At 39.2% G+C, this 27,107-nt stretch overlaps 1 protein-coding gene across 3 annotated transcripts; it reads right to left on the bottom strand.

The window, feature by feature from the left end:
• Positions 1–11,539: 11,539 nt before the first annotated feature.
• On the bottom strand, positions 11,540–26,826 carry BUB3 (BUB3 mitotic checkpoint protein). 3 transcript variants are annotated; one of them, XM_083441261.1, is made up of 8 exons: positions 26,688–26,826; positions 24,377–24,571; positions 22,957–23,026; positions 20,941–21,092; positions 17,556–17,714; positions 16,310–16,487; positions 15,699–15,919; positions 11,540–11,783 (listed from the first exon to the last, which is right to left on the bottom strand). In XM_083441261.1, exons 2-7 carry the CDS (start codon positions 24,569–24,571, stop codon positions 15,699–15,701), a joined length of 975 nt encoding a protein of 324 aa, XP_083297387.1. In that variant the 5' UTR covers positions 26,688–26,826; the 3' UTR covers positions 11,540–11,783. The 3 variants fall into 3 exon arrangements, with proteins under 3 accessions (XP_083297387.1, XP_083297385.1, XP_083297386.1); XM_083441259.1 differs by having other exon boundaries at positions 15,703–15,919; XM_083441260.1 differs by having other exon boundaries at positions 15,703–15,919; positions 24,377–24,596; positions 26,666–26,780.
• Between the last annotated feature and the right edge of the window lie 281 nt (positions 26,827–27,107).

Raw genomic sequence — 27,107 nt, 5'->3', positions numbered from 1 at the left:
CTGAGCAACCTTCCAAGGGGTCACATAAGAGTGGTGGGCAGAGCAACAAATGTGAATTTTTCCTCCGTACAGTTGGCTAGTCCCTATAAACTCCTCTCTCTCCTCTATCCAGACAAGTAGGAGGCATTATTGGAGTTCAGGGAAACATTCTAGCCAAGCAAAAATTCCCAAGAAGGGTACAAAGTAGGGTCACTGAAGTGTGTGGATGGGGTATGGCCAGGTGGAGAGGCACAGAGGTTGCATTTGGCTCTAGACCTGAGGCTTCCTCTCTGTTCTTGCTGTAGAGTCAGAACACCTGCTACTAGCTCCACACAGAGGCCATTGTGTGAGCTGTCTTTCAAGTCAGCTTGGAAACCACAGCTGGTGCAGAAGGCATCTCACCATCTTTGGGCTGGAGCCAAGCAATCAGATCCTATCAAGCTGAGACTTCACCAGTTCCAATGATTACCAGTACAATCCCAGGCTTGATTCAAAGCAAAAGCCTTTAAGGCTCTAAATGGGTTGGGACCAGATTGCCTTAGGGATTGCCTGATGATATCTGTCAAGGCCAACCCAAGACATTTTGCTGCCTGAAGCAAAGGGCAAAAAGTGACATTCCACATACAGAAACCAAATAAACTGACAGATGAATCTTACGTACTAGAAGCAGGACAGCACACCCGGGAGCAGCAGACTAGTTCGGGGAACACAGGATATGCTATATCTATCCTCCAACAGAGTGGAATGGTTAGGGGCTCAACCAAGAGACTGCATCTCTGCCCCCCAACATCTGACACTTAAGGCTATCACTACATTCTAATAGACCAGCTCTGATACCAGCCTACATGTTCCCTAATATCTGCGTCAGTGACCCTGTTCAGATGCCCACCGGTAAAGCTATTCAGCTGGCCGGCACAAGGAACAGGGCCTTTTCTGCAGTGGCCCTCCATTCATGGAACTCAGTCCCAGGGAAAGTCTAAAAAGTGGTATATAAACCTTCTTAAATCAATTTAGGACCAGAGTCTCACACCCGTGAGCAGTATCACCTTGGGAACAATCTCCACCAGATTACAAAGATGTGATGATGAGCGAGACACAAAATGGCAGCAAGAAGGCTGTTCCCAGAAACATCTTTGTGATGTTGGTCCTCATTGTGAGAAGCATCCTGCATATAGACTCTCCCCACCACCGCCCCAATGTTATTGTTTTTCAAAGCCACATTTATTTGCTTCTTGCAGCAACTGCAGACCAGGTAGGTCAAAGGGTCCAATTTTCTTGTAGCTAGAAGGATTCCCCCCTACCCAGAAGAAGAGGCCTACAACATGGGTTGCCATAGTAACCTCTAGGCCAGAATGCAACTCACCACTACACCCACAAATAGCCATCACAGAGACCATTGGACTTTTTCATGGCTATGGTAAAGGGACCTGGTATAGCCATGGCCCTTCTTGAGACAAGATCTACTCTTTTTTTATAAAACACACACACCAAAAAACAGTATAATTAAAGCCCTGGATAAAAGCAAAATTGATAGGCATAAAAGACTAACCTGGTGCTTGCTGATGTCAGGAAGAGCTTTGATATGAAAATCGAAGAGAGCAACTTTGGTTCCATGATCTTTCCGGTTCAGATGCCTGCTATTAATTTGGGCAGGCATTATTTGATTCAAAAGGCAGGCAGCAGCAGCAAGTTAAACAGACAAAGATATATTAACTTATCCTTAAACTGGGAGACACACCAGAAACCGATAACCTCAATTAGATTGAGGTGGCTTTATCTCTCAATGGGATCTTTCACTCAGAACGAGGAAGTGAATTTATGAAGGGAGGGAATGAATAAAGAATGGAAACAGCCCAAGCATGTATTCAAACCAATAATCATAATCTTTACCATTTTGTTTAGGTATCCCCCCTCCCCAATTTCATAGCCGTATTATTCCAGCAAAGCTGAAACAATACAGAGGTAAAACATTTCATGTGAAGTGCAGCAGATATTTAACTAATTAGCAAAATGACCTTTGCATCATTTTCATCCACCATCTTCTTACATAAATATTTCATGAATTACATGTAATCATTAGTAACATCAACTTGAGTGAATTAATTACTGCCAATTCCTATTAATAAAATGCATCTTGTAATAAATAATGTTGGTTTATTACAGAGTATTAGTCTCAGGGGCACTCACATATGTCAGTTGCCTTCTACTTGAGGCTAAGAGAAAAGTAATCAAATAACTGTAATTATTGTACTAAATATATCACCGTTTGTTTAAAATGTCAATGAGACTGGATAAAGGCATTTATAACACTCCAAACTGAATATTCTACTGTATAGGAGTGTGGGGGAAGAAAAAGAGTGGATGTTAAATATCAGACTATAATGACTAGCATCCATGAGGTATCAGTCATGTCAGCAGATGGAAGATGACATATGGTTCAATGCTATGAACAAAAGTTCACTGATCTAGAGTTGTGCACCGATACATAGCTGCCAACACCAAGATCTGACCCCAGTTCTATAAACCAAAGTTTATGTGTGAACATCTAGGAATTTGTGAGCTTCTGGCATCAACTGAAGAGGAAGAGTCCTAAGAGGGATGCCAAAAGCAACTGCCTTGCAGCACAACAAATATGACATCAATTGCTATTTATGTTCCAAGCTCTGCAGGTCTGCCATAGCATCTTCCCTCTCACCCCCGTAAAAGAGGTTGGAGAGAGTGGAAAGAGTTCCCTTTGAACATTAGGTCCGCACATGAAGTGATGTTCCATTGCACAGTTTGTTGTCCTTTTGCAAAACACTGCTGCAGAAATACGCACTGTCCTCACAGAGGCTGCAGTCTAGAGAGGGAGATCTACTTGGGGAGATAATCTGTGCACATGCTCCAAGCTGCTTTTCTCGCCATGACTTTTTGCTCCCACGGGGTGAACAGCAGCCAAGGTGAGAGGGGTGTTAATGCAGGAAAAGGAAAGGTTTAAGAAAGAAACAGACAGACAGACACACACACACACACACACAGGACTTTAGATTGCAACCATGGCAGAAACATTTGACAACAGAAAAAACATCGGAGACAAATGATATGTGGCTGAGCATCATATACAACTTGGCATTTAGGATGGGAATACAAACTTCTGCTCCTTCAGCACAATGGCTAAATATTCAGTCTCTCTCTCTCCCTTGCTGGATTCCTGACTGATACCTTTTCCAGCAACTGGGGATGTTATATGGAGAGTTTAAATAAAAAAATTGTCTATATTGTTGCTTTGCAGGAAATGCCTTATTTAGAAAATGCTATTTTGTTTTACACTAAAGCCTGATCCGCTCAACTAACATACGAGTAAGCAGTTATCTCCTGCATGTGTCGTATTTGCAAAACATTGCAAGGAGCTGTATCTCTCTCCCTTGTTTCCTTGTCCCTTTCAACGGACTGGCAGCTCCATGCATGGGACTCTTTGAAGATGAAGAGTTCCCCTGCCCTGTAAAGGGATGCCCCCTTGTGCAAGGGACAATAAAAGCATCTTATCAAACGCGGGCTCTGGATCAGATCACTTGATTAGAAATGTGCCTCCTGCTCCAGTCATATTTATCTAGCACATGTAAGCATAGAACACGGGTAAATGTGTTGATCCAGGAGGATGAAATGGCAACTGAACATAATAATGAATTTCCCTTTAATCTTTTTTTTTTTTAAAAAAAAAAAAAAAAAACCTACAAACTAGACCAAAATTAATTTGTCCACACAACTTTTAACGTTGGAGGAGGGAATCGAGCAAATTCACAATGAAAGCTGCCAAACTGGGTAATTGAAACCATAGATTTATTTGTATGGTTCTTCCATTTCAGCTATACAGTAAATTAAACACAAAGCCAAAACATTAACATCAGATTTGAAGCAGCTTATTAATATATTCTGCCATCTTGTTAACATGTTAGGCTTTCTTTTTTAAAAAAGAAAAGAAAAGAACATGATAAAGTAATAAAATAAAACTAGGCAGAGGATTAAAAGAAAGTGCTGCTTAACTTTATAAAGATAATTACCTGACACAAAAAGCAGCTAACAAGAAAATTTAGCTTTGGAGTTCATCCAAGAAAATTAAACCCATGTTGCTACCACACAGCCACCAAATACTGGGGTTTGGCAGAAAAACATCTATTTTTTAAATAATAGCCCAATGGTCCCAGAGGACATCAGCAGATGAATAAAGGAGATGGGGGGGGTGCAATATAGAATCTCAAGCCTTTTTCCAAAATGGTGCTAATGCTTCTCTGAAACTTAATTTTATAATTTACTGGCAGTCAAGATGGCAGGAAATAAAATAATTTGCTATATTCTGCACAACAAACCCCACTTTTCCTGGGAAGGGTAATTATCCCTTTAAAAAAAAAAGGAGGGGGGAAAAAGACGACATCTCATATTAAGCTAAAGTCTCATCAAGAAGAGAAAGAGTGCCTCATTACATGTAATTACCAGGGAATTAGAAACATCATTTAACTAAATGAGCGAATAATGCTCAGGATATTGAAGAAACTTGCCTGCACTTCTGCAGAGCACTCTAAGTCCCATTACAAAAATTGCACCTCTTTAATGGAATAATTTTAGGCCTTGTCTGCCTTGCTTTAAAAATAAAGAGCCTCCGAGAGGCAGAAAGAGGCTGAAACTACCATAAACAACTGTTGAAAAGAGCTGCTGAGTAGGAGCAGTCTCTACTGGATACCATGATTTAAAATGACTCATAATCTAACATAATCATGAAAATTAAACCTTCGGGATTGGGAGGGGGTGTGTGGGAGGGGAGTATTACCATTTTTTTTTTATTTTTTAAAAAATGTACTTACTTGAGGCTGCAATGTGTTTGCTATTCTGTATATTGCAAATTAGGAGGGAAAGATTTTGAGGTTAAAAGCACATCTTTTGAGCATCTGCTTAAAATGAGGCTGTTGCATGAGAAGTGGATTGAAAAGCAATATGGTTGCGCGCCTGAAGAATTGCCGCTGCCATCATGCATAGCAAATTCATCTGTGGTTTTTCACTTCCCCTGTTGCTTTTATGTGCACTATGCCTGCCAGCTCTGAAAACTCAAAAGACGATTGAGGGGACAGGGAGGAAGAGGAGGAACTTCAGAGCTTGCTGGTGCCCCACCACCACCACCACTGAGTTGTAGACTTCTAGCTGACTTCTAGTACTTTGCCTAATAAATGAGCCAGTGGGGTATAGTGGTTAGAGTGCTGGACTAGCACATGGGGGACCATGATTCCAATCCCCACTCAGCCATGAAGATCACTGGGTGACTTTGGGCAAGTCACTCACTCTCAGCCTAACCTACCTCAACTCACAGGGCTGTAGGGATAATACAGGTGAAACTCAAAAAATTAGAATATCGTGGAAAAGTTCATTTATTTCACTAATTCAACTTAAAAGGTGAAACTAATATATTAGATTGGGATGCAGGTGGCGCTGTGGGTTAAACCACAGAGCCTAGGACTTGCTGATCGAAAGGTCAGCAGTTCGAATCCCCGCGACGGGGTGAGCTCCCGTTGCTCAGTCCCTGCTCCTACCAACCTAGCAGTTCGAAAGCATGTCAAAGTGCAAAGTCGCGGACGACTCTGGGGTTGTGGCGCTCATCTCGCTTTATTGGCCGAGGGAGCCGGGGTACAGCTTCCGGGTCATGTGGCCAGCATGACTAAGCCGCTTCTGGCAAACCAGAGCAGTGCACGGAAACGCTGTTTACCTTCCCGCCGGAAGCTACTTGCACTTTGACGTCCTTTCAAACTGCTAGTTGTGCTGAACATCTGTTTCAAGGTGTGGCATAAATGTTTGGAATTAACTAAATAATTGTAAAAGTTCTTCAGGGCTACTTCCTAAGAAGCTGATTAGTGTTCCCCATTTTCTGACAAGGTTACATTGGCCCAGGTTCATTTTCTGGATTTGGTGGCTGTGCAGTAGCAACATGGGTTTAATTTTCTTGGATGAACTCCAAAGCTAAATTTTCTTGTTAGCTGCTTTTTGTGTCAGGTAATTATCTTTATAAAGTTAAGCAGCACTTTCTTTAAATCCTCTGCCTAGTCTTATTTTATTACTTTATCATGTTCATTTCTTTCTTTTTTTAAAAAAAAACACGTTTTTTAAAAAGTTTTTTTTGGTAGTTTTTTATTGTAAGGTAAAGGTAAAGGACCAAACTGTGGGAGGCAGTGGAAGACAGGAGTGCCTGGCGTGCTCTGGTCCATGGGGTCACGAAGAGTCGGACACGGCTAAACGACTAAACAACAAAAGGTAAAGGGACCCCTCACCATTAGGTCCCGTCGTGGAAAACTCTGGGGTTGCGGCACTCATCTCACTTTATTGGCCGAGGGAGCCAGCATAAAAAAAAAGAAAGATGGCAGAATATATTAATAAGCTGCTTCAAATCTGATGTTAAAATTTTGGCTTTGTGTTTAATTTACTGTATAGCTGAAATGGAAGAACCATACAAATAAATCTATGGTTTCAATTACCCGGTTTGGCAGCTTTCATTGTGAATTTACTCAATTCCCTCCTCCAACATTAAAAGTTGTGTGAACCAATTAATTTTGGTCTAGTTTGTAGTTTTTTTAAAAAAAGATTAAAGGGAAATTCATTATTTTGTCCAGTTGCCAGCCCATTTCATCCTCTTGGATCAACTCATTTACCTGTGTTCTATGCTTGCATGTGCTAGATAATTGTGGAGAACAGCCTTTACCAAAGGTGTCATGGGCTTTGAAGACACTCAAATTCAGGATGCAAGGGAGAAACATACTAGGAGGAAGGCACGCTTGGCAAATCCACACCGTGATCAGCTCCCGCCTGGAAACCAATGTCCCCACTATGGAAGGACACATGGATCCAGAATTGGCCTCCACAGTCACTTATGGACTCATTGTTAAAACTGTGTTTATGGAAGACAATCTTACTCGGCTACGAGTGATCACCAAAGAAGAAGTATCTGTTAGTGTACTCAGTTTCCCATCTAGATAGGGAATTCTTCATGGAATCTTGTATGGGTGACATCCAGCTGTATCTGTCTGTCTGTCCACCAGTGGAATGGACTTCCACTTTACTTTTCTGTCCTCTCCTCTCCCCTCCCCTCCGAGCCACACTCTGTGTGGGTGGTTTGGGGATATATGGGGAGAGCTTCAGGGAGGTAAGGGACATCTACTTATGCAACATTGGATTTCACATTATAGATCTCTCTGAATTAGAGTTCTGCATATTTCAGCATACAGCAGTACCCTGATTCTCAAACGTAATCCATTGTGGACGTCCATTCAACTTCCGAAACGTTCAAAACCAAGACGTGGCTTCCGATTGGCGCAGGCGCCCCGGAAACAATAGCTGACAGCCGCATCAGGTGTTTGGCGTTCGAAAAACATGCAGAAACCAGAACACTTGCTTCCAGGTTTTTGGTGTTCAGGAGCCAATTTGTTTGCAACTAAGCTGTTTGAGAACCAAGGTTCCACTGTAGCTGGTAGAAAATACATGGAATCATGCACTGAACACAAGAAGAAATTGCAGATAAACAGAGAAAGCTTTAGGTGCAACAAGGTTTCCCTACAAGATGAGCCAAGATGGTTTTAAAAGCTCACAGAAAAAAAATATAATCAAATACTATGGGTTTTCATGAATACACACACGCAAAAAGTGTGCTACCTTCATTTTTATTATAGTCCTTGTAGGTTGTTCTCTTGATATCTTTAGACCTAGTGGTAAAAAGCTTTCTTAAAATATAATTTTAATTCCCCCCACCCTTTTAAAAGTCTCACTTAGCTCTAACCCCATTACCTGCTTAATTAAGTTTTGGGTGTTTAAAATTGCTAATCACATCTTTGGGGAGATTGTACATTTTAATCACAATTATATGATGAATATTTTATGATATATATCTTTTGCGTATAATTAGGAATAAAAATTTAATCCCAAAAAGATGTTTAATAATTTATACTTTTGGGGGGTTGATTAAGGACATTAGGGGACATGGGGGAAATCATTTAATTGTGGCCAACTCAGAAACTTCAAGCACACTCTTGTTTCTCAAATTAAGAACTCTAGTTCAAATAAAACCACCTTACACTTTTGAATTTGAGTTGGCTAAAAAAACCACACCTTTAAATTGAAATATGCTTCAATTGAATGAAGGTTTTCAAAGAGGTTTTCGTTTCTTAATTTACCGGTATACTTTGAGGGTTTCAAGCTTGTGGTTCTGTCAGTAGCCATAAAGGGTGGAACAACCTCTCACAACATGTTTAGTGCATATGAATGGTTCCCACAACCATAGCTGTCACTTGATTAGTCAAAATGATACAGATCTGGGTCGCTTAGTCTGCAATAGTTCATGCAACACTTGTCTGGAAAGTGAAGTAAAATAATAAAATCAATCAAGACTTAATGCTGTAGAGATGAATAGCTCAATCTGGGAGTGTCCATGTCATCAAAATATATGCTAAAAAATAGAATCATCAGGAGTTGTAAATGGGATCAAAAGTGAAAATAGTTTTTTAAGTTACTGTTTAGAAATCTAGGATAGACTACTATTAATACATAGTACAAGGCGCTGCCTTTGAAGTCATTTTTTAAAAACCACACTGGGTTTAAATTTTTTAAATAAAGTAAAAATGCTGATCAAAATTCAGACTTTGCATGACACAGCTCTTGATGCTAATAAGAGAAAGGATAAAACAATTCAGAATCACTAAACCCCATTAGGTTATGGGACTTCATTCCTGTGAAATGACATATTTGAAAGGAAAATCTTGACTTTTGCTGAAATCTGATGGCCACAAACATGAGCACAAGCCAAATTATAAGCAGCACACCAAAGATCCCAATCTGAAAATGGTGACTGTGGCCTGGCAATGATCAGTACTTCTAATGGGATAAGGTAGACCATTATCATCAAGACAATGACTTTTATTTCTCGCAAGAGACTCCAGAAAATAAGCCTACACAATACGTGGAAACAATGGTCATTTAAACATCCGTGGCCCACTGCCTGGGTGGGTGTAATATAAACATGCAAAGTCTCCAGCCAGAAGCAGCAGCCACCAAACAGCACCCCTTGGGCTGCTATATGAATGAAAGACGCTGCAGGGTTTTAAAACAATGGGAGTTCCTACCATTCTGAAAACAGCATTCAGGGAACTTGAATTTACATAGCAATGTATGTCCATGTGAATTGTACTGTTTTACTGTGTGCAGCATTCTTCTGAAGACCTTTTTGCAGGAGAAAACATATGGGCAGGAATCATAGAATTGTGGATTCTATTAGAATTGTGGATATTAGATTATTGTAAGTATTTCTAAGATTCACTGGAATCTCAGCCATTTTCTAATGACACAGATCTAACAAACCCCACTTATACGGAATCACTGAAATAGCAGTGTAGTGCAAGTCTATGCATGTTTACTAAGAACTAAGCTCTGTTATGTTAATGGGGCTTATTCCCCTATGTGTTTAGGATTGCAGTCATTATGTAACTACAGTTCTGCACAAATTCTCATTAATTCAATCAAGACAACATTTACATTCAGGTATAGCACCGGAGTATTTAGGGGCACAGGTGCCACTTGGCTTCTAATATCATATACTATCATAATCCTTTCTTGAGACATCTTGTGACTTTTTTTAGCCCTGCAAGCAGGCAAGGATGATGGATGAGTCTATTAGGATGATGGCTGTGACTCCATGTTTCTCTGGAATGCCCTCAACCATTCAGCAAGAGGCAATGACTTAAGGAGCTTTTTAGAACTCAATTACACTGATCAGGAGTCTGTATATCCTCTTCGCTCAGCCGTTTCTCATACAGGAGAAAGAAAGCTCATTGCGTATGATTTCTTCTGGCTCCGAAACCTTTGTATTTATATTTCTGGAGGAGAGCTAATAAAAGGAAGATTAATTACCTCCTTAGAGAAATAATGCCTATCTTTACTACATATATTCTTGTCTCAGTCATGAACACAGCTGTTGCCCTGTCCCAACCATTTTGTCATTCTGCATCATGCCAGGTTATTTTGCTGTATTACCTATGCAGGCTCCCATTTGCTTACCACCATCACCACTATTCTCTCAGTGGCAGTTTTTATCTTGGGCATGTCGGTGATAACCAGGAGAAAACCTTAACTGTTGAAAAAAATCCCACTTCCAAAAATACGTCCTATCCAGGTTTTATTGTTTTAGGAGCACAAGAACAGCACATCCTTTACCTGAAGGATGCTGAGATACTGAATGAGACTTCAGGCCAGTGGACATAACAGGACTTCCTCTTTCACTCCTTGTCCCTGCAGCCTGTCCCAATCTGCTTCCAAGCGTCTCCAAACTCTCCAGAGTAGATTCAGATGAAGGCAGGAGTTGCAGAAGGGAGGCAATGGAAAGTCCCATTTGTGCAGGAGGCCCGCTGCACAAGTAGGAGACCCCAACTGGATTATCACTCATAGACTGGGCAGGCGCAAAGCTAAATGTGATCCAGCCCAATAAAAGACCAAGCTATGAAGTCTGGCCTCTTAAAGGTGTTTTGAGAGGATAGTAGGTAGTCATTTCTTTTTTAATGCTTCCGAAGTAAGACAGCTTCCAACACAGCTGCATATGAACCATGGTACAAATACTCAGCATACTCAGTTATGAAGCAGCAATGTAATGGGCATGAATGGCTGTCTGTTTCTGTTCCATGTTACTTTCACATGTGTTAATTCCAAAGTCCTTTCTATCCTCTTTCCACATCCATGATTTGTTTATACAGCCGTGAAAATTAATTTAAATATATAATTAAATGCACATTTTGAATGTATTTTCGCAAAATACATATGTCTAAACATTGTCATCTCTAAAACAGCTAGGTTCCCATCTCCTATCAATTTACAATCCCTACCACCAGGTCTTTATTGAAGCTTAAATGTTTCACAATTGTTTTGAAGTGTTGCTGGGTGGAATGTACACAGATGACTTCTTATATGATTCGCCCTTTGATTTTATCACTTTTTCTTGCTATTACTATGGAATTTAATTTATGAACTGGCTTGCTTTGTATTTATTTTTTCTTTTGTGTATTATTATCAATAAAGTTGCTCTGAGAGTTACCGAGTAGCAGAATATAAATTCATTAATATGCAATAAATCATCATAGCAGTTCTCTTGCTGAATGGGGGCAAATGTCTAAAACCAGTTTATTCTTTTCTGAGAAAGAACTTCTGAAATGCTGACATCACTCTTTAATGGTGCACTACACATCTTAAATCCCCCTTTTACCATCTTCCCAGCCATGCTGAAGACAAATTACAATTTGCAAAGGTAAATTGCAAGCGCTGGAGACAATGTGTGCTTCTAAGGTTTTTCAAACTAAGCCTTTGGCCAACCTAAGAGAGCTCTTATTCAACATAAAACTGAATATGTGGTTTATCCTACCATGCCCCAAAAGATAACAGATTAAAAAGTAGATGTTCCCGCTGATAAATCCAAGACTTATAATAGCATCTTTTTTTGAAAATTGCATTTATTAAACTACTATTAAATATGTACAAAAGTTCAACTAGAAAATAACGTATTTCAAAGGAATCAACTAACAGAAAAGTTTATTACTGTTCAGACTGAAGAAAACAGTGTTTCATGGATAAGCTAAAAATAAAAGAATGATAGAATATACTGAATGATTACACAAAACACTACTTTCTGTGAAAGCATTATTGGAAATGTATCTTCATTTAATCCAGGATTTGCTTTATGCTAGCCTTGTAACGAGCAAGTGGACGTACTTTGAAAGAGAAAATTACTGAAGCATTGTGTCGGAAGTTAAGTAGATCTGCAAAATAAAGAAGCATGTCTCAGAGAACTATCTGAATTTTCATAACATTGCAAATAAATTTTCAACAAAGTGTTCCAACTTGACATAAACCTTCATACATCATACATATCATTTCTTTGCCTTTCCAAATCTAACAATTAAAAGTCTGCAACTGGAAGCTGAAAAGCTCTAATTTAGGAGACACTATCACTTGGCACAAAGTTAACTTCTATGGATCACTACAGGAATTCTTCAGTGTCTGGTTGAAGACTGGCATAAGCAACATGTCTGAAAAGCATATTAATGTTTCAGAAATTCATTTAAAGGCAGAAGAAGTCCAAATAGATGCCTGCCTAAATGCATTGCAATTACGTTACAATTATTTTGCGAATACACAGATACGCTCTGCCTTGTCTCAGCTCATTACCGACTCAAACAATTTGCCCTTCTGGGATCAATTGTTTGCTAATAAATAATTGTTTGCTGCAACAAAATGTTATTAAGTACTATTCTTATTAGTTTTGCTTCTACATCCTGTAATAAGATTCAAAACTAACTAATTCCCAGGAGTCTAACCTTAACCTTGCTGTGTTTAACAGCCCAGGAAATGATGAACCATCTGTTTCAGAAAATAATGGACAGCCAAGAGGAAATATTGTTTAATTGAAGATTAACCTCCTCAGAAAGCAGAACGAAGCATCCCTATAATTAGCAAACACAACGCAAGGATAGAAACAGCTGAAATCAAAGTCATATGGTCAGGCCCTCAATCGACTGAAGACTGCTTCCCATGCTATAATTCTCATTAATGCCAGTAATCTGCAGGAGCACGCCCATTAACATGGTGTAATGTGGGAAGTAGTTCCAAATATCTTTTCCTTTTTTTTAAATCCCACTATACTGATTTTGGCAAGTTGCATTCATATTAGTGTAACAGATGATAGCATGGCAAAGTCAAGGCTGGGGAAAATCGAATAAAAATCTAAAATATACTTTTAAGTTGTGGTTATGCCTGGAAAGTAGAACTGTGGTGCTGGCTCTTAAGAATTTGAAATACCATGAGTGCTTATAGTACTCCCAGAAGCAGCACAGCAACAAATATTTACAAAAGGTCTGGTGGCATTTCCTTGTGTTAAACATAAAGGAAATATCATTACTAACTGTTCTACTGTCAGTATCTCACTCAACATAGATCAGCTGATTGAGTCAAATGTGATGAACATGACCTAAGGTAAAAGAGGTTTGAGAAAAGGTAGCCAATACTGCAACTCTTTACAGACTTACCAGGGAGTAAGCCCCATCGAACTCAATAGGTCTTACTTCTGAGTAGACATGCTTAGGATTACACTATTATATAATAAAGTTATACAGTGAGTTTTATAAGAAAAAGTCTGCCTGGAATCCTCCTACTGGGAAAAGGAGAGGGGTGTTTTTTGTTGTTTCCTTATTTCCCCTGCATTCCCGGAAAAACTGATCCAGAGTTAAGGGTGGAAACTTTAAATAAACCTTTTGCCTTTTGTTTTATTAGTTTCTGTAAACACAACTTTTGCATTAATTTGGTATTGTTCATTTTAGTTCAATTTTTCATGATCACATCTTTGTTTGTCTCATATCTGCATCCTTCACCATGATGCAACACTTTGGCATACACAATTCTTCTCTACTTTATCCTCAAAACAACCCAGAGAAGTAGATTAAAATGAGATGTGGTGACAGGCCTGGACATCTCTGGCACTAGTTCCTTAATAACTATTCTTGCTTGAAAACATATTGGGTGGGATTCACTCAATGAGCCCCATCAATGGAAGCCTGTGCAAAGACACAATGGAGCTCCCCTCCCCAATGAACCCCCAAAATTGGCTTGGACAAGTTGGGAGTACTCCCAGAAAAGGGGGGGGTGTTGTGTCTGACAAGCTGAAATGCTTGTGTAGACAAAACACTCACCATAGCGCAACAATGAATTGCAGCGTTACTGTATAAGCCCCTCAACAGTTTGTTTTTTAAAAAGAAATGAATCTCAAGAGCACAGGTACAGTTGCCAAGTTTATAACCTAGATGTGCTAAAAAGCCTTTTTAAAAGTGCCAAGGCACAGGGACACAGTATCTTCCAGGACACCCAAACCCTTTGAGGTTCTTTGTGCCGGTTCTGCATGGGAGACACCACTCTGTATTCCTTTGGTTTGATAGAGGCATAACCTAATACCCTCCCTGTTATGGCATCTATCTTCTGAAATTCCCTTGCAAAAAGAACATTCCTTCAACACAACAAACTGTATGTCAATTACTTTCAGCTTAATTTAGCTGCACCTGATGATGCTTTACTATAAGATGCCCTGAGCACAAGGACTCTGAATGCCCACACCAGCTTATTTGCCTGACATTATTCTGAGGCAAGTAACTGTACTCACAAGATGGGCTTAGAAAAGCTGCTCTTCATTTCCATGAAGTCCACGCCAGTGACTCAAGAATCAGATTAAGTTTTAAGTAAGAAATATCCACTTTTTGGATGTTATGTGTGGCAAATTCTACATCTTAATAAGCAACCAAATGCCAAGTGTGAGAATGCCCACAATAACTCTAAGCTGCCAATTCCTTGCAGGAGGAAGTTCAAGCCACACAGAGCTTTCCCACCAACTAGAGCCACTCTTCTTCCACAGCAGAAGTAGTGCATGTACACAAGAAGAGAAAGAAGCAGCTAGTTTAAAGAGCTAAGAATAGAGGGAGATAATGTGTGTATTTCTCTCCTATACACACCTATACTACAGCAGAGATGAGCAAAAATTAGATCAGGGGGTACTGGTAGATCTAGTGATCAGCAAGGATTTATGACTCCTAAATGTTTAGCAACAAAAACATTTTCCACCTTAATAAGGGTGCTGAAATGGGAAAAAAAATATTAACTCTGACTGGACTTTTGTGTGAAATGTCTTTTAAGCTCAGTTCAGTTTTGGCCCTAAAAATTAATTCCTAGGTTCAGAATGGGCTCAGAAGAACTCTGTTCTTTTATTCTAAGTCTATGTGTGCATTCCTGTGTACCTAGGTCTGACTGGAAGATCATAGGGTTCCAGCAAGCAAGGAGTAGGAGTTGACCCATCCCTATGGATACTACAGCATAAAAGCCTTTTTGCATATTATCTTTCCCTACAGGCAAACATGCTCATATCTGCTGCTCCCCACCTTCCTGAAGGCAAATACGCTAATAAGAGACAGCAAGAAGCTATGGGACTAGTGGGAACAGCTAATACCCACAGAGGTTCCAAACACTGCAGGCATATGTGTTTTCTTAGCACTGTAATATACTCAAGTGGCAAAACTGAATATAAGATATAAACTCCAATGTGCTAAGGGAAAGAAAATCGCAATGTATTTAGGTTTAGGCTAAATTCATTTTAGCTTTGTGCAACCAAAACTAGTATTTTCTTTACCAGGAAACGTGGCACAATTCTGGACATTAAAGAGTTACACATACCGTTTCAAAATTATTTTCTTATAATTTAAACCATCACTATAGCAGCTCTGCTTTGGTGTATTGTAGATGAGAAGCCCAGATCTATGTGCAGAGATTGCCAATAGTTCAAAATCTTAAAAATCCTAATATAATTATACTCTCTCATATGTATTATCCTGAATTCTTCAACTTAATTTTAAAGCAATGAGCTGGCAATAATGCCATGACTTCATATAATAGCTCCTATTCAAGAAGAATGAGAGTTTGACATTCTTCTCCCACAAAACAAGTAGACAATTTTATCCACCAGCCGTCTATCAACCTACGGATATTGAAAGCTTGGGGAGAACAAGATAAAATCAACTCTAGTCCTACTGTCAAGCTGCACTATCTACCAGGAATCAATAATGCTATTCATGAATTTAGGAAAATTAATAAATCCTGGAATAAACGGTAGAAAAAGCTCAAATACAGGTGAAACTTACTCACTTGGGTTTTGTTTCGGCATCTGTCACTTGCCGAATATAGATACCATCTTCAGGATGTTCAACGTCATCCAATTCGTACATATATGATGATGCAATTGCAAGGGTGGTTCCATCATTACTGAAGGCTAGAGATGCTATGCTTGTAGGATAGCGGTGGAACTGACAGAGTCTCTTTTTATTGAATGGATCCCAAATATTGACAAAGCCATCGGAACCACCTAAAAATAGATTGCAAAGAGCCAAAGAGCAGAAACGAGCATTATTGATATCTGTGCAATTAAATATAATTAGAAAGTGCAAGGATATTTCAGTTATTTAATGCGAGAACCACATGGTACAAGATATAAAATAGGTTCTGAATTATTGCAGAAAATTTTCACACCAAACAATCTTCCCAGTTTTACAAGTATGCAAAAGAGCTACAAAGTAGAAACTGTATTTTTCAGCTTATATTTTAATGATATATTTGAGAACTAAAGACAGGATACCTCAAATTCTCTAAAAGAATCACAGAACAACTGAAGCTTTTCAGATGACTGCTTGGTCAATATAACTGAAGAATTATCAACTAACAGCACTAATAAGAAAAAAATAAAGTTTCATGTTACCTGTAGCAAAAGTGTTATGGACATTGTGGAAAGAGATGGCATTGACTGGATAAATATGTTCAATATTATTCTCCTTCAATCTGTGACATTTGAAAGCATATTTCTTCTTCTGTACCTCCAAACTTGGATCCAAATACTCAACTGCAACACGGCCTTCAATAGAGCTTAGCACATAGCCCTATGGGACACAGACAGAATCCTCACTTATTTCGATGACTGATAATAGGGTTTTGTTTTTTCTTTATGAACTGCTCTATGTCGATGAAACATTTATAAGACGTGTACATCTTATGTACACATGTCACATTTAACTATTGAGAGGCACAGGTGCACTCTTGAGTCCTAAAGGTTTGTAAAAATGTCTGAGAAGATTCCAAAGGGAATTATAGATTATTCTCTTAGCATTGTGTCCTGATAAAGAATGTTGCATTCCAGTTCTGACATTAACTCTAAACAGGGCACACACTAATGCCTTTTAGAAAGTGAGAACAGATTCCAAATGAGACCTCATTGGAGGAACCCTTTTGCTTATAAATAACATCTAACAAAATTCGCTTTCATTTAATGCCTCCTCTGCATAAGACAACTCTATATCTGCTAGGTATATCTTGCTATTTGACATCAATAAAAGTCTGCTAGGCTTTTCCTTTATATTTTTCCCACCTCAAGAAGAGCAGAAAATAATGGCTAAACACTACATTGAACCCCAGAGAAGGGAATGATGAGAGAAACAAAGACACTCTTGTTCTTCTGTTAATTCTCTTTGTAGCTTTGATAGATCCAGGAAAGAGCCATGCCCAGCACAGAAAATGACTCCTAAGCAAATAGTTTTTTATCTAAATCCTGTAACAGTATTTCCCAGAACACTAATTTTCTTGGCGCATGGCATTTATGCCAGTCTACTGCTCCTGCATAATTCAGAGCTCTGTGATAATTTTAGAATTAAATACAATATTAAAGTTCCTCTAGTTTCCAACTCCATTAACAGCTTCAAAACCTTAGGAAAGCACAGCAAATACATCATTTGTTTTAGAGATAGCAATAAAATCAGCAAGATTCAAAATAAACTTTTTGAGTCAAGATAATCATAAATATCAAACGCTGGTATAATTGAGACTATTTTTCTACAAACTTTCATTTGACAAGCCGCTCTGAGCCCGGCCTTGGCTGGGGAGGGCGGGGTATAAATAAAAATTATTATTATTATTATTATTATTATTATTATTATTCAGCACAATTTAAATACCTGTTTGTTAGGGAATGCTCTGATGCAACGTGTCTGATATTTAAGACTTGATTCTCTTCTTTGTTGAACATAGCCCATGTTTCGCAAGTCCCACACCAAAACTCTCCGACCAGCTGTTCCCACTATCAATCTATCACCAGACACAGACAATGTATACACCTTGGAAAAAAGTTATAAAGTAGCATTACATTTTCCACATTCAGTACTAGGATTTCTACTTTAGCAGCATAAAGGTAGAAGGAAAAGATTACCTATTCTATTAACATGTTCAATGACAAAAGATTTTTAAAAGTAGAAGTCTAGCAGACTTAACTCTCCATGAAACAATAAAATGCATTCTACATGGACTATACAAGATTACCCATGTTAGAATACCAAAATTTTACATACTAAGCCTTGCTATAGAGATGCAATTTTTCCTGTTTGTCCTCCTTATATCTATCTTGTCCCTGCTAAGAGTTCTCCATCCTCAAAGGGAGGCCATTCTTTTCCCAACCAACCTACAAAACTAAAAAGCTAATAACCCTATAAGTTATAACAATGTCCTTGCCAATTCATCTAACCCCAGCTTTCACAAATCCTCAGGAACTATAGTTAGCACAAACTATGGATTGCATATACATTTATAATCATAGTTGTGGTTTGGAGCTAACCATTGTTAGTACATAGACACAAATAATTTTTAAAAACCCAGGTGCCTATGTAATGTTTTTAGGCTCTGAAAGCAAAAAGTGAATTTAAATTCTTTAAATAAAATGTGGGGTGGGAAGGGGAAGATCCATCTGCAAGAAGTAAGGTGAGATAGTGCTCAAGCTCACAGATTGCTCTCAATCTCTTATCCATGGTTAACAGATCAAGCATCAATACATCTGTGTCATGATTACATAAATAATTTTAAAGAAACAGTTTGTCTATTGTTTCAGAAAACAATAACCTACCTGTCAATTACACACAGAGAGCAAAATTTGCTGGCAGGAACATCAAAAAATATCTTACACTGAACACTCAACTGTTTATTTACTCTTGCCATTTCAGCATGCATAACTAACCGCTAAAAAAATAATTAATGGTTGTGATAAACTAGAAAATGTTGCTTAAATCAGTTTAAACTAAAAACAAAAGTTGTGTAACTAAGCAATTAATCTGTTATCAGGTATTAATCTCTTTCAAGTAACAGCTACTAGTTACATATTAGATATTTCCACTTTACCCTTCTAAAAAGATACATACTATACATGCTTTCATTCCATATGCTTGACATGTGGTAGATCTGGTATCTAATTACAGATCCTTCATTTATACTAGGACTAACAGAATGTAAACAGAATGCACGGGCTACCGATTAGTTTCCAGCCCAATTCAAAGTGCTGGTTTTAACCTTAAACGGCTCAGGACTGCAATACCTCAAGGACCGCCTCTTTCCATATGAACCTACCCGGACCCTGAGATCATCTTCTGAGGCCTTTCTTCATGTGCCTTCTCCTAGAGGTCCAGAGGGTGGCAACACAAGAATGAGCATTCTCTGCAGTGGCTCCCTGTCTGTGGAATGTTCTCCCCAGGGAAACTCGCCTGACACCTTCATTATACACATTTAGGCGCCAAGCAAAAACATTCCTTTTTAACCAGGCCTTTGGTTGATTTGATTGACATCCTATGTCCTTTTAAAATGTGGGCTGGGTTGTTTTTATTTTGATTATATATTTTGTGGTTTTATATTTTGATTTTGTTCTGTGAACTGCCCTGAGAGCTCTGGGTATAGGGCAGTATATAAAGGAATAATTATTATTATTATTATTATTATTATTAATGATGAATTGTCAATGGCTCAAACAACAGTGACACAAAGCAAATTACTATACAAGAATGCATACAGTATAAAATGTGATAACACAAAAGCAATGTTATAGAAAAATATATACAGGAAAAACAGCATCAGGAGTGTTAACTACCTTAAATCTTCTTTACAGACTGGTGTCATACCTGTGAAGTATTCTTTACAGCACCCCATAGCCATAAATCAAATGAAACCAATATCATGAAATAGGCTAGGTATACACATTTATCAGAGATACTATTTAAAAAAGTGACATAATGAACCTTGCTATACCAATAAGAAGTTTGATTCAGTGTGACTGTCTATTATATGGCATTCTGCGAGCAATTCATCACAGTTTTCTACATGCTACATGCAACCATAAATCACAAGTAAAAAACAACATTTTTATCCTGATCAAAGATCTTGCCAATAGATTCTGATTATGTAGTGCCCACATTACTGGGCTATTTAGACATGATGTGGTCCAGACTGACAGCTCACCATTGTGATTAGAAAGTATTTGAAGTAGTGACAAAAACTATTTGCATGTATCTGCCTATGAAAATGAAGACTAGCAAGAGATCATAAATAAAAATTTAAATACTGCTAATGCAGCTGCTGTTTAGTGAGCTGAAGAAGTTAAAGCCTCATCTCATCCATTTATCAAAACATGCAGCTATTCATACCATAAGGCTGCACTAACATGTTAAAATAAAAGTTACACCGTACAAGTTACTCTTAAATGCATAACTCAAGGTTTATTGTTGGCCATAACTTTATCCCATCACTTTGTTTACAGTACTTGTAAGCCAAAGTTACAGCAGGCTGCAAATCAGCTGCTAAGACCTTACTCATGGACCCTGAATAAGAAGCTGAAAGAAATTAAGCTGCAACAATCAAAATTTCCTGTTTACATTGGCATAAATGGATACACCAACAAAGCCCTTCCTATATTAGTGTATTGACACCACAATATAACATAGGCAATACTACCAGCTGGGTTTCTGGAATATACCTTCAGCAAAAGGTATCCAAGTCTTATCCTGGTTTGTTAATTAACAATGGTTTCTAAAAACCAGTTTACTAAAGATTGAGCAATGGGAAAAAGCAGTTTAGAAACAAAAGAAGACTAAAGCTTTAAACCTTGTCCCTTTGTGGGAGGAGCACACAAGTCTAAGGTTTGTGGGGCTCAAGCCCTTAACAACAAACCATGGTTTTGTGTTATGTCTGAAGAGTGTCATTATATTTTCCTGGTGTAGCTAAGCTTGCATTAATTACTGAGAATAACTAAAGAGTTAACTTTATATTTTTCTGGTATTTAAGTAGTACTTGTTAATCATGCAAAAACTCACTTAAGTCTGTAATTTTACCCTCATTAATAGTGTTTATAAATTTTTAATGCAAACAATGAACTGATCTGAAAGATATTAATACTTTAATTGCTCAAATGTATTCCTTAACCGCATAAAAAATACAAGTCTACTAGAAAAAGAGCCCCATTGAACTTAACAGTGCTTACTTCTGAGTAGGCATGCAAAGTATTGTATTGTAAATTGCTTAAATACAAACCTTTTCAGGCTGAGAAAATGTTCCCGCATTACAAGGTGTTCTCGGATCCCATAACTTGACTGTTTGATCCCAACTTCCTGTTACCATTACATTGACCTCTGGACAATATTCAACGCATCGGATAGGAGCATCATGGGTGCCAACAAGATTGTCTGTTTTTTTAAAAAAAAGATTAGTAATAATCTGAACACATAGTTGCACTATGTTTTTGATAATCAGATTTAATAAAAAGGACAAAACAATATTCATACAGAGTTAACAGGGTCTGATATACCATTCACTAATGTATGTGCATGCTGGGACATCTTTCAAAGGACGCTTGATCCTCTAATCTTCTCAATAGACAGACACTTCTGAAGTGTTAAATGTAGACTAATAGATATCAACTCAGTATTTCAAAGAAGCTTAAGGGGGGTGTTGGTACCCATGCAGAGATTTTCAAATGAACAAAAGAGATTTGTGCACCTAACTCTGTTGGGGTCCTCTGAAAATCCTAGTCATGAATGGTGTGTTTGAAAGATCTAATAGTAGGTGAATGTAGCATGACCACATTAGTTCATGCCTTTGCCACTTGTGAGTAATTAGGCACTCTCAGCAAAACTGTCAATAAACCTTTATTCCACAGCATCATCCATTTTAGCACTGTATCCTGTAGTATTAAACTGTTTTAGAAGCTTTTAAAGTGATGCTGAATACTAATCCTGTAATACTTCAGATTCTTTCTCCAACTTAGGAAATAAATCAGTACTTTTTTTTAATCCTCTAGAATTTATTCTAAATAGCTTTCTCCTCCAAACCCAATTCTGTAGTATCTTTCAAGACATCAAGCAACCATTGCCTGGAAACTTCTTATCCATTTACAATGTCACAGCATCTAATTTCATCCTCTACAATGATGAAAAGCAGCTTTCCTGACATTCAGTTACTCTGCTTCCAAACAGCTAGGTGTCTGATCCTATTATCCCTGCATCAACTACAATGACTATTTATCAATATTGTAGGGTATTTGTAAAGGGAGTGGATGTTAAATGTCCTCTTATCAAGTCAGAATGTGCAATCATACTCACACCTTAAAATCTCACTCAACAGATGTCCCCCCAGATTTCTCTACTACCCCCAAAAAATATATAATCAGTTTAAGGATTTCATATTTAGAATCATAGAATTGTAGAGTTGGATGGGACCACAAGGAGCATCTAGTCCAACCCACTGCAATGCAGGAATCTTTTGCCCAACATGGGGCTCAAACCCATGACCCTGAGATTAAACGTCTCACAGCTCTACCAACTGAGCTATCCGTTTACAGCATTTCCGCCATTGTCTCTTAAATCAATTCAAGCCCCGCACATTACTCTATGAACTCATAGTTCATATGCACATGTATGCGGAATAATGCCCTTCTGCCAAAATCTCAGGCAAGTCTAAACGACTGTAAAAACAAAGTTGGAGGTGTTAAATAGCCCATAAATAGATTTCTAAAGGGAAAAGAACAAATGAAACTATCAAGGATAGAAAAAGTACTGCATAGAACTAGGTCATACAAGCAATATTGACAGTTTCGCTTTCTCAACACTCAAGACTAGAACTGTAAATAAAACAAAAAGATTGTTTTTAAATAAAAATGTACCACCCTGCAAATATTTTTATATACTCAGTTAAAGACAAAACACCACAAGGTTCTTATCATGGAATACTAACTCTTTCCTTAGCCTAAAAATATGCATTGACTAATAAAGCTTTAAATGCACTAAATAAAATCAAGAGCAACACTATACAGAAATAAATGGAAGTTACAGAAAGTGCAGACATAAAACCAAATGACATAGTAAATATGAACTGTACAGAAAAGAAACACATTTAATTTGCACTTTAATGCTGTCTGTATTTATACTGTAAGAATTCCAGTCATAATACCTTTCTATTTCACGACACTATTTTCAGTGAATTAATCTACTGTTGAAACAATCTATTTTCTCCTACTTCTGCAGATTCTACTATACCTATCAATTAGCTTACCTTGATCAGTGTTCAAGTCATGCATTTTTAACTGCCGATCCAGTCCTCCACTCCAGGCATGTGTAGGGTCCTTCAAGAGAAGAAAGTTGTTCACTTATGTTCTATATCTGTACTCCAAGGAACCAACAAATATTTGATAAAGGCATTATTTTTGCTTTAAAAAGTCTTATCCAACAGTGTCAGCAAGGGATCAACAAACCATGACCCTTTCAAAGGCATACATATTAGAATTTGGGATGGCGCTGCTCTCCTACTGCCTACATACCCATTTTATTTCCACAAGAGAACAGGGCGACTGAATGACAACAGTAGCACTACCGCCAAAGGTCACCCACAATGGTTACATAACTGTGGGAAGAATTTGACCCCCCCCCCCGTGCAAGGGGCTTCAGCTCCTTGGGGCAAAAGCTACGCACAAAATTATGAAACTGAAGATTAGAAAATAAATTCTGTTATTAAATATGTTTGACAACGCTAATGTTATATTGCTTCCAAAATAATTAATGTTGATAAAATCCTGCAGCATAACTATTATATAGGAATGAAATACTGTACTTGACTAGGCAACAAAAAGATCAAAATACAGTGGATGACATCCAGTGATGTCCACCCAATTGTGCAGCGGACTTCTGCTCATGGAACAAAATGCCCCATTTTTGCATATTATCACTACCACCACATTCTCTTCCAGTAGATTGGCAGACCCTCCAAAGATGATATTGGAGATATTCAGGGGGCTACAGAGTGGAGGACAAAGCAGAAGTAACGTATGAGCAGAAGACCACTGATACAAAACAATTTTCCTGGTTTCCCAATTTTCCATACAGGCTTACAATCAAAATACGTACTTTTAAAAACAGAGCTGTCAATCAATTGAACAATTCTGTTCATCCATCTGTCTTAACCAATTAAAATTAATTATTAACCTGTTAAACTGGCTTATTACTAAAAACCTCAGTAAGGGTACCTTTAAAAAAAATGATGAAGATAACCTGTATTTTTAAAAGTTTTCACTGGTTGTTGGAGAGCAAGACTATCTTTAGCATTCTTTTTTTATTCCCCATTACAACAAAACATCAGGCCCACACAAGCATCAAAACAAGCTTAACTTACTTAACTTAAGGCATACTTAACTTATAGCTCAATCTAAAAGGCCAGGGTAGAGAAGCCCATGTGCAATTACAAAGTGTTTCTGAGCACAGAAAGGGTGGTGGGTTGCTCCAGAGGGCCTCCCAGTCTTCAAGAGGTAGTTTCTTGTCAGATGGGAGGAGCTGAAAACCCTGTGCGTGCAAAACCCTGTGCATGGCACTTTGGAATCCAGCCTAAAGACTTCAGTAACCTACTAATTAAGTCAATTACACCTTGCATCCCCTTCTTATAACTTCAATAGTAAAAACACAAAGTAGTAAAAAAGACTTACATAAAAAGCACAGTCAAGTACAGCTCCTGTATGTTGATACTTGAGTCTCATGGTGTTGGCAGGAACATCATACAATCGAACAGAAGTGTCCCAAGATGAAACAAGCAGAAACTGAGATGTGTTAGGACTAAATTTCACTGATGAGATTCCATCTTCCGGTGGTTGGTTCAACTTAAATTCATTTGACCCAGTCATCTGAATAAGATAATACAAAAGTTATCTACAGATTATTATTATTTTCTATATTATCTTTGGTAGATTTTAAAGAGAAATTGCATCAACAAGAAAAGCCTGCTGGATGGGCCACTGGAACTTCTGCTCCAGAATTCTGTTGTCAATATGCAATATGCTGATGACACCCAGCTTTATCTGTTGATGGACGGCCATCCTGACTCAGCCCAGAACACACTGACCAGATGTTTGGAAGCTGTGCCTGGATGGCTGCGTGGGAGCCAGTTAAGTCAAATTCTTCGAAGACAGAGGTTCTCTGGCTGGGTCGGGACAACATGTGGTTGGGGGGCCAACTCCCATCTCTTGCGGGGGCTCAATTAGTGCCAGCGCCTTCCGCCAGGTGTCTGGGTGTAACCTTTGACGCCTCCCTCTCTATGGAGGTGCAGGCTGCAGCCACAGCAAAGGTGGCATTTTTCCGCCTTCACCGTGCTAATCAGCTGGTCCCTTACCTTTCTTGCCCTGATCTAGCCACAGTGATCCAGGTGACGGTCACCTCCAGGCTCGATTATTGTAGCACGCTTTACGCAGGGCTGCCCTTGAAGCTGACCCAGAAACTCCAGCGGGTGCAGAATGTGAGGCTCCTTATGGAGTCCTTGCCACGCAACCACATTCATCCAGTGCTATACCAGCTGCACTGGCTCCCGGTGGAGTACAGGGTCAGGTTTAAGGTGCTGCTTTTAACCTTTAAAGCCCTATGCAGCCTAGGACCCTCGTACTGACGGGACCGCCTCTCCTGGTATGCCCCATGGAGGACCTTACGGTCTGAAAATAATAGTATCTTGGAGGTCCCGGGCCTCAAGGAGGTTAAACTGGCCTTAACCAGGGCCAAGACCTTTTCAGCTTTGGCCCCAGCCTGGTGGAACCCTCTATCGCAGGAGACCAGGACCCTGTGGGACTTGACATCCTTGACATTTAAATGTGCATTTTATATTTGACTTCACTTGCAATGATTTTTTGTTAACTTTGATTTAAATATGTATTCTTCAGCTGACATCCTTTGTAATGTTTTATTCTGAAATCTTTCAGATAATATTTCAGATGATAATTATGTTGCTTTGACTGTATACTTTATATTTGACTTTCTTCAGAAATGTTTGATTTTGGATTGTTTTATTGATGTTTTAATATGCTGTAAACCGCTTAGAGATTTTTCTTAAAAATATAAAGCGGCATAGAAATGAAATGAATAATAATCAAATAACAGCATATGAAGAAATCAATGTGCTAGTATAACTGATTCCATATTATACAATGTATCTAATACCCTTGTGTTAGTTCCAACTGCATCTCTAAAAATGTACACCAGGAATGTGAGAATTTCCCTCTCACAGAAGTACTCTAAGGTTAAACCACTGCTTGTTTTCCCATATCAAAGTTCCATGATCATGGGATTACACAAATTCCTAGAGAATATGTCCCTCATCGTCATGGTAGCCATATCAGAACCACCATCTGAGAGCCTAGGTACCAGTTGCTAGGGAGCGAGAGTCACAGAAGGCCATAGATGTCAACTTTTCCCTTTTCTTGTGAGGAATCCTATTCGGAATAAAAAAGGGAAAACGTTGACAGCTATGCAGAGTGCTAGTGCTTGCAATGGCATCTTGTTATCTTAGAATCCTGCTTCCTACAAGACTGACCACTGGCCTGATCCAGCAAAGCTCTGGTTTTGTCTTTTAACTTATCATTTCAACGAGCCTCGGTCTTTACAGCACAAAACCTTACCCCCTTGTTATTAAATGTTTGACCCCAGAAGCGACGAAGGACCTGGAGTATTGGAGGGGGGAGGATGCTTCATAGGATCCCCCCTGCTTATTATTCCTTAACCATATGGGATGCCTGCACCCCCCTCCCCCACCCCAATTTCTCAGAAAGGGAAGAAGGCAGCAAGGGCGCGCGGGGATGACGCGGGGGGGGTGTAATGGGCGTGGCCTGGAAGGAGGACCCGCAGCTCCGCTTCCCTCCGAGGGTTTGGAGAGGTAATGGCCGAGAGGTAGTCCCCCCAGGCCGCGCGAGGACTCTCCGTCCCAAGGCGGGCGGGTGTGGGGGGACAACAGCAACAACAACAGGGGCGCCCCATTACCTTGTCCTCCAGTTTTCCAACGGGGCCTCTCCCTCACTCTCACACGCACCAACCGTCTTCTTCCTCTCACCACGCGCGCGCGCCTCGAATACCGAGCCAACTCCCAACAGCCCCAGCTCCGGCGACCGCCTCGCCCGGCGATTGGTTAGTTTAAAATGACCGAACGGCTCACGTACGGACGCACGCACGCCCGGCATGCTCCGCGATGCAGCTTTTTGCAGCGTCGACTACAACGCCCAGCATGCAACGGGCTCCAAGTTACCCTTCCGCTACTGCCTCGGCTAGTGCCCCCCCCCCCATCTCTGCCTACAGAAGCCCCATCTGCTTCTTTGAGTCTTCTTTCTTACGTGCCCCTCTCCGGGGCAAACCCTTGCGCTCCTTTCGCCACGCGGAGGCCTTTGGCGCTAGAGCCAATTGTGA

The sequence above is a fragment of the Podarcis tiliguerta genome (assembly GCF_965153285.1).
Source record: "Podarcis tiliguerta genome assembly, chromosome: 5".
Classification (NCBI taxonomy): Eukaryota; Metazoa; Chordata; class Lepidosauria; order Squamata; family Lacertidae; genus Podarcis; species Podarcis tiliguerta.
Note: the sequence above shows the minus strand (reverse complement) of the source record. Positions and strands in the feature narration are given on the sequence as shown.

Bases quoted from the DNA above. Each gene is read 5' to 3' on its own strand.
- BUB3 (XM_083441259.1), bottom strand. From the start codon at position 24,571: ATGACTGGGTCAAATGAATTTAAGTTGAACCAACCACCGGAAGATGGA. The intron at 17,715-20,940 runs GTTTGTATTTAA...CTTTTTTCCAAG, and splicing joins CATTTTCTCAGCCTGAAAAG to GTGTATACATTGTCTGTGTC. The intron at 16,488-17,555 runs GTATTTAAATTG...TGTGTCCCATAG, and splicing joins GAGCATTCCCTAACAAACAG to GGCTATGTGCTAAGCTCTAT.